Source organism: Mandrillus leucophaeus, unplaced genomic scaffold (genome assembly GCF_000951045.1).
Source record: "Mandrillus leucophaeus isolate KB7577 unplaced genomic scaffold, Mleu.le_1.0 Scaffold46, whole genome shotgun sequence".
NCBI lineage: Eukaryota > Metazoa > Chordata > Mammalia > Primates > Cercopithecidae > Mandrillus > Mandrillus leucophaeus.
Window position 1 is genome coordinate 3966193 of NW_012104920.1, and position 8256 is coordinate 3974448.

The window sequence follows — 8256 nt, forward strand, 5'->3', positions numbered from 1 at the left end:
TTTTTTTTTTTTTTTTGAGACAGGATCTTGCGCTGTCGCTCAGGCTGGAGTACAGTGGCACAGTCATGGCCCAATGCAGCCTCACACTCCTGGGCTCAAGCAATCCTCTCACCTAAGCTTCTTGAGTAGCTGGTACTATAGGCATGCAGCACCTCGCCTGGCAAATTTTTAAATTTTTTTGTAGAGACAAGGTCTTGCTATGTTGCCCAGGCTGGTTGCTAACTCCTGGCCTTCAGTGATCCTCCTGCCTCAGCCTCCAAAAGTGTTGAGATTATAGGTGTCAGTCACTGTGCTCAATGCATTTTTTTTTTTTTTTTTTTTTTGAGACAAGATTTGGCTCTGTCACCCAGGCTCCAGTGCAGTGGCATGATTGCAGTTCACTACAGCCGCGACTTCCTGGGCTCCAACAATCCTTCCACTTCAACCTCCCATGTAGCTGGGACCACAGGCGCATGCCACAATGCCCAACTAATTTTTTATTTTTAAAATTTTTTTTGGAGAAGGAGTCTAGCTTTGTCACCCAGGCTGGAGTGCAGTGGCGCGATCTCGGCTCACCACAACCTCCGCCTCCCAGTGTCAAACAGTTCTCCTGCCTCAGCCTCCCAAGTAGCTGGGATTACAGGTACCCACCACCACACCTGGCTAATTTTGGTATTTTAGTAGAGACGGGGTTTCACCATGTTGGTCAGGCTGGTCTTGAATTCCTGACCTCATGATCCACGAGCCTCGGCCTCCTGAAGTGCTGGGATTACAGGCATGAGCTACCACACCCAACATATTTCACATATACATATTGCAGGGGTAGTGACATCCCTTCATGTAGCTGAGGAGCTCTCCTTGGGATGCAGCAGGCAAGGAGGAAGGACGGCCTCACAAGAAAGGCTCCATCAACTGAAATTGTGAAGAAAGCGCCATGAGAATGGGGAGTGGGGGCTGGGCTGGAAGGTGGAGGAGTTGGTGTGTGCTGTTGGACTGCTCTGCTCAAGCCAGCTCCTCCCACCTCAGCCCCCAGGCTGTTGATTTTGCCTCCCAACTCAGAGGAAATGGAAACTTAAGTGTGAGCTCTCAACTTCCTGCCCCCAAGCCCCTTCTCTCCGGTTCTGGTTCTATTGGGTGTCACTCCCTTCTCTAATCCTTGTTCCCTTTTTTTTTTTTTTTTTTTTTTTTTTGAGACAGTCTCGCTCTGTTGCCCAGGCTGCAGTGCAGTGGCGTGATCTCAGCTCACTGCAAGCTCCGCCTCCCGGGTTCACGCCATTCTCCTGCCTCAGCCTCCCAAGTAGCTGGGACTACAGGTGCCCGCCACCTCGCCCGGCTAGTTTTTTATACTTTTTAGTAGAGACGGGGTTTCACCGTGTTAGCCAGGATGGTCTCGATTTCCTGACCTTGTGATCCGCCTGTCTCAGCCTCCCAAAGTGCTAGGATTACAGGCTTGAGCCACCACGCCTGGCCCTTGTTCCCTTTTGAAAGTTCATTCTGGGTGGGGCGGTGGCTCACGTCTGTAATCCCAGCACTTTGGGAGTCTGTAATCTCAGCACTTTGGGAGGCAGAGGAGGACGGATCACTTGAGGTCAGGAGTTCAAGACCACCCTGGCCAGCAGGGTGAAACCCCTGAGTAGCTGCGGAGGAGCTTAACCTCCTGAGTAGCTGGGACTACAGGCGCATGACGCCACGCCCGGCTACATGTGAGTGTGTGTTTGTGTGTTGTGTGTGTGTGCATAGAGACAGGGTCTTGCTGGGTCGCCCAAGCTATCTTGAACTCCTGGACTCAAGTGATCCACCTGCGTTGGCCTTCCAAAGTGCTAGATTACAAGCGTGAGCCACTCACTCAGCCAGTACGAACACTTCTTTGCCATCCTTCAGTAGCCCTCAGCAGTCCTGTACTCACAATCTTATCAGCCCTCTGTGGCCACAACTCCAGGCCTGCTAGCACAGGTAGGATGCAGCTTCCATACCTTCCCAGGGCCTGAACTTGGTCATGCAGCCATCGTGATCTTCCCATTGTCCATACTCTCTGTCATCCTTCCCCAGGGCTTCCCCTGTCTGGAAGCAACTTGGCCATTAAACCAGCCTGGTGGCCTAGAGGACTTCCTACTGGAACTAGAATGTGATTCTCTTAGGCCCCCTCTCTCAGCTGCCCTCTCTCAAAAAGCAAGCTCTCCTTGGTTCTGCTGAAAATGTGTCGGCCGGGCGTGGTGGCTCACGCCTGTAATCCCAACACTTTGGGAGGCTGAAGCAGGTGGATCACCTGAGGTCAGGAGTTCGAGACCAGCCTGGCCAACATGGTGAAACCCCGTCTCTACTAAAAATACAAAACAAATTAGCCGGGCGTGGTGGCACACACCTGTAATCACAGCTACTCGGGAGGCTGAGGCAGAAGAATCGCTTGAACCAGGGAGGCGGAGGTTGCAGTGAGCCGAGATCGCGCCATCACACTCCAGCCTGGGGGACAGAGCGAGACCTCATGTCAAAAAAAAAAAAAGAAAAGAAAAGAAAAAAAAAAGTGTCTCCCTGCAGTCCATTTCATTCGTAAGAACAAAACTGACAAAAACTATTTATCACTCTGAGTAGTTCTGAAAATGACCCAGGGTTTCCCTTTCTGACAATATCATTCCACTTCCTCTTTCCCGAGAAACTGATGAGAATGAAATTTCCTTGACCTTGAAACCTAAGCAATAGTTTTTCTTGGAGGCTACACTACATGGTGAATTTCTTCTTTTCAGTGTTATCAAAGTAAATGTACCTAGTGCAAGAATCCAGTAATGCAGAGAGTTTATAATGAAAAGCAACAGTCCCTGTCTTCCCGCCTCATCCTTTCACGCAGCCCCCTCCTTCCACGCAGTCACAATCCAGATACAACAGCTTTGAATGCGCAGGTCCTGGTATTTATCTCTATCACTCTAAAGAGTATCATTTCAGGAAAACTCTGCCGACGGTGTTTTTCCTCTGTTCTCACACACCACCACAATCAACACAGAAAAGGGCTTCTGTGACCAAATGTGTGCGGGTTTTTTCCCCCCACACACCAAGCAGTGAACACCAGCTGGGTGTTCTCCAATTCAATGCCAGCACTATAGACCCAGAGATAGCATCAGATCCCACAGCTCAGTCCCCAAGACTGCTGCCCCCAACTCCCCAGACATTGGTCGCAAGTCCGGGCCTCTGGAACTTGAGAGCAACCAGCTTCAAAGTTGGGGTTCTCACAACTCTCACTTTGAGATCAGTGTTTTTTTTGAGATGGAGTCTCACTCTTGTTGCCCAGGCTGGAGTGCAATGGCGCAACCTCGGCTCACCACAACCTGTCTCCCGGGTTCAAGCAATTCTCTTGCCTCTGTCTCCTGAGTAGCTGGGATTACAGGCGTGCACCACCATGCCCAGCTAATTTTTTGTATTTTTAGTAGAAAAGGGGTTTCACCATGATGGCCAAGCTGGTTTCGAATTCCTGACCTCAAGTGATCTGCCCGCCTCAGCCTCCCCAAGTGCTGAGATTACAGGCGTGAGTCACTGCACCCAGCCTTTGTTTTTGTTTTGAGATGGAGTCTTGCTCTGTTGTCCAGGCTGGAATGTAGTGGTGTGATCTCGGCTCACTGCAACCTCCGCTTCCTGGCTTTAAGCAATTCTCCTGCCTCAGCCTCCCGAGTAACTAGGACTACAGGTACAAGTCACCACACTCGGCTAATTTTTTTATTTTTAGTAGAGACGGGGTTTTGCCATGTTGGCCAGGCTGGTCTTGAACTCCCGACCCGAAGTGATCTGCCTGCCTCAGCCTCTCAAAGTGCCGGGATTACAGGCATGAGCCACTGCACCCGGCCATGTTATGCAGTTTTATTGGAGGTTTGATGGTAACAAAAGGTGACACCACAGCATAACCTAGGTAGCAATTTAAAGCTGGACATGAGGCATTACTGTCCTAGAAATGCCTTGGTTATTTGCCACTGTGGGAGCTTCCTAACCAGGCTCTGACTTGCCGCTCTCTTCTTGACCTCTCTCTCTGCTGCTAACCTTTTCCAAGATTTTTCCCCTCTCTGGTCTGTCAGCTTCCAGCCCCCAAATGCCTGTTAACTCTCTCATGCAGATCAACTCAATTTGCCCTATCTCTTCAGCTTCACCCTTCTGACCGTATCTCACTCAAAGAGACCCATCCAGCTATTTTTCTAACCCTCACCTCAAACAAGAGCTCTTAAAATTTCTCTCCCCTGCTATGCATTAAATCTGACTTGTCCTTGTGATTAAAAACAACTGTTCGAGACCAGCCTGGACAACATGGTGAAACCCCGCCTCTACTAAAAATATAAAAACTAGCCAGGCGTGGTGGCGCACACCTTTAATCCCAGCTACTCAGGAGGCTGAGGCAGGAGAATTGCTTGGGAGGTGGAGGTTGCAGTGAGCTGAGATTGCGCCACCGCACTCCACCCTGGGCAACACAGCAAGACTGCTTCTCAAAAAACAAACAAACAAAAAAAACAAAAAAACCCTGCCGTCAATTATTGCTTTAAATGGCACCTTCCCCCTCCTGCTGCATGTCTGAAAGAGCAGTGATGATGTCTACCATTTCTAGAGGGCCCAGTAGGTACATGCTTGATCTCCAGTCCTCACAAACTGCATTGAAGTAGGAGGTATCATCCCCATATTACAGATGAGGCTCACAGAAGGTCGAGTGACATGCCTGAGGTCCCCCAGGTGTTAATCAGTAGGGTATGGCTGTGAACCAGCACCTGATTCCTAAGCAGATGTCTGCATCTCTACATAACACAGTAGATTAGCTGGGCGCCGTGGCTCATGCCTGTAATCCCAGCACTTTGAGAGGCCAAGTCGGGTGGATCACCTGAGGTCAGGAGTTCGAGACCAGCCAGGCCAACATGGTGAAACCCTGTCTCTACTAAAAATACAAAAATTAGCTGGGCGTGGTGGCAGGTGCCTGTAGTCCCAGTTACCCTGGAGGCTGAGGCAGGAGAATCACTTGAACCCGGGAGGTGGAGGTTGTAATGATCTGAGAGCTGAGATCATGTCATTGCACTCTAGCCTGGGTGACAGAGTAAGACTCCCACTCAAAAAAACAAAAACAAAAACAAAAACACAGTAGATAACTGCCCCACCCCACCCCACCCCAGGATATCTTTCATTCATGCCTCATTCTTGTCTCTCCATTCTTCTCAGGATTCCACTGCAATGAGTTGGTGGAGGAACAATTTTTGGATCATCTTAGCTGTGGCCATCATCGTTGTCTCTGTGGGCCTGGGCCTCATCCTGTATTGTGTCTGTAAGTGGCAGCTTCGACAAGGTAATGGCCATCTTACCTGGGCAGGTGGAGGGAGGAGCCAGGTGGTTATCAGTGCAGTAGAGCACTGATCCTTTAGGGCAAGCAATCAATCCTGGGCTTGAATGAGCTGAATTTTGGATTAAGCATCTTGCATTCTGGGTTTGAGTCCTAGCCCTGCCACTACATTATGTCTCTAGGCCTCAGTTTCCTCATCTGCGCAGTGAAAGGAGGGACGTCAACTAATCTCCAAGAGCCCTTCCAGCCCTAATCATCCGGTGAAAGCAGAATCTGTTTTAAGGCACAGTATGCTCAAGGGCTTTTTCTTTCCTGTGTGGCTACTGATCACAGCATCTTGAGAGAACACAAGTATATGGAATATTAAGAACTGTCGGCCAGGCGCGGCAGCTCACGCCTATAATCTCAGCACTTTGGGAGGCCGAGGCAGGCAGATCATGAGGTCAGGAGATCGAGACCATCCTGGCTAACACGGTGAAACCCCGTCTCTACTAAAAATACAAAAACATTAGCCGGGCGCGGTGGCGGGCACCTGTAGTCCCAGCTACTGAGGAGGCTGAGGCAGGAGAATGGCGTGAACCTGGGAGGCGGAGCTTGCAGTGAGCCGAGATCGCGCCACTGCACTCCAGCCTGGGAAACAAGAGTGAGACTGTTTCAAAAAAAAAAAAAAAGAACTTTCTTGACTAATAAAATATGGACTCAACCCACAGCCAACATGTTTGGCCACTATGATTGCCTTCTCTGAGACCATACTCTGAATCTTCTGGTATTACCTAGACCAGAAACCTCTTGGTACCCTCAGACATAAATAAGTGGTCTGGGGATTAACACTAACTTTAGATTATCTGTAAGTAGGGTTTCCACTTTCCTGTTCATCGCCAGAAACATGAAAGCCTTGATTCAATGGTGTGTTATCTTGACATCTCATCCCTTTAAATAACAACCTGGCCGGGCACAGTGGCTCATGCCTGTAATCCCAGCACTTTGGGAGGCCAAGGTAGGCGGCTCACTTGAGGTCAGGAGTTCGAGACCAGCCTGCCAACATTGCAAAACCCCATCTCCACTGAAAATGCAAAAATTAGCCGGGCGTGATGGTGGGTGCCTGTAATCCCAGCTACTCAGGAGGCTGAGGTGGGAGAATCGCTTGAACACGGGAGGCAGAAGTTGCAGTGAGCCGACATGGTGTTACTGCACTCCAGCCCGGGCGACAGAGCGAGAGTCCATCTCAAAATAATAATAACAACAACAACAATGACCTAAGCAGGGAGTACACCTAGGGATGGTAAGCACACTGAGAGGTACAGCCACCTTCCCTGGGGCACCCTGGACTGGCATCCCTCAATGATGAAGCCACTATCCACTCACTGTATCTGGTCATAGCCTCCAGATTCCTGCTCAGCCCAGCTCAGTGCTGGCAGATCACAGATAGACAAGAAGTGAAATCTTTCTGTCATTCTTCTCAATCTCTCTTTAGAGATAAGAAAATTAAGGTTCAAAGGAAGATGAGAGCTTCACTGAGGTGCCATAAGAATGGGTGGCAGAGTTGGGACCAGAACTCAGGCCTGCTGAGCTTCCAATTAAATGTTCTTTCTCCTCTATCGTAATTAATTTTTTAATACAAAAAGTGTATTCTGAGACCCTACAGTCCTCTGTCCTTTGCCCTTTTTTTTTTTTTTTTTTCAGATGGAGCCTCTGTCATCCAGGATGCAGTGCAGTGGTGTGATCTGGGCTCACTGCAACCTCCACCTCCCAGGTTCAGGTGATTCTCCTGCCTCATTCTCCTCAGCAGGTGGGATTACAGGCGTATGCCATCATGCCTGGATAATTTTTGAATTTTTAGTAGACACAGGGTTTCACCATGTTGGCCAGGTTGGTCCTGAACTCCCGACCTCAAGTGATCCTCCAGCCTTGGCATTCCAAAGTGCTGGGATTACAGATGTGAGCCACCGTGCCTGGCCTCCTTTTGCCTTCTAAAAAGTTTTCATTCCCACCAGGTGCAGTGGCTCACACCTGTAATCCCAGCACTTTGGGAGGCCGAGGTGGGTGGATCACTTGAGGTCGGGAGTTCGAGACCAGTCTGGCCAACATGGTGAAACCCCCTGCCCCGTCTCTGCTAAAAATACAAAAATTAGCCAGGTGTGGTGATGGGCGCCTGTAATCTCAGCTACTCTGGAGGCTGAGGCAGGAGAATGGCTTGAACCCGGGGAGCAGAGGTTGCAGTGAGCCTAGATTGCGCCACTACACTCCAGCCTGGGCAACAAGAGCAAGACTCTGTCTGCGGGAAAAAAAAAAAGTTTCCATTCTCAAATATGGACAAAAGAATGACCCTGAACTAAAACTTTACCTCCTTTCTTTTTATCCTCAACCACTCCTATTAACAAGCAGGTTTTAATTTATGACAACTTATATGTCCAGCACATTACAGGATACAAACTGCTTTTCCGAGGCTTTATCTGATTTCCTCCCAACCACACTTTTGATTATTCATTCGACCAACATTTCTAAGTGCCACCTAAGTGCCAGGCATAGAGGAAATAAACACCACCCACACTGTGCCCGCCCTCACTGGGTTAGTGCAGAGGCTCTGTGGTCAGACAGTCTGGATTCAAAGTCCAGTTCTATCATTTATTAACTCGGTGTCCCTAAGTATGTTTTTTCTGAGTTCAATTCGAAAATCACAACTTTTGCTAATTCTTCTTCAATGAACATGCTTTTCCTTCTCTTAGGCAAGAAATGGGAAATTGCCAAGCCCTTGAAAAACAAGCAAGCAGATGAAGAAAAAATGTATGAGTAAGTGGGGAGGAATCCTTCTGCTTTTTACTGTTGAGAACTGCCTGTTCACTTCCATTCTTGCCCCTCCACTCTGTACCAGTATGACTGAGACATCTGCATTTCCTGTAGAGCTGGTGAGATGTCACACCTGCCAAATCTCTCCACATAAGGGCAGAGACTCAGGACACTGTTAATGCTGGGCAAGTCCTCCC

General features: G+C 49.1%; 1 protein-coding gene across 1 annotated transcript in view; it reads left to right on the top strand.

The window, feature by feature from the left end:
* SCIMP (SLP adaptor and CSK interacting membrane protein) overlaps window positions 1-8256 on the top strand; it is a 28788-nt gene that overhangs the window by 6817 nt on the left and 13715 nt on the right. The window contains exons 2-3 of the mRNA XM_011994691.1: window positions 5155-5278; window positions 7999-8062. Coding sequence (XP_011850081.1) covers window positions 5167-5278; window positions 7999-8062 — 176 coding nt within the window. The 5' untranslated portion in view covers window positions 5155-5166. The remainder of the gene's footprint in view (window positions 1-5154; window positions 5279-7998; window positions 8063-8256) is intronic.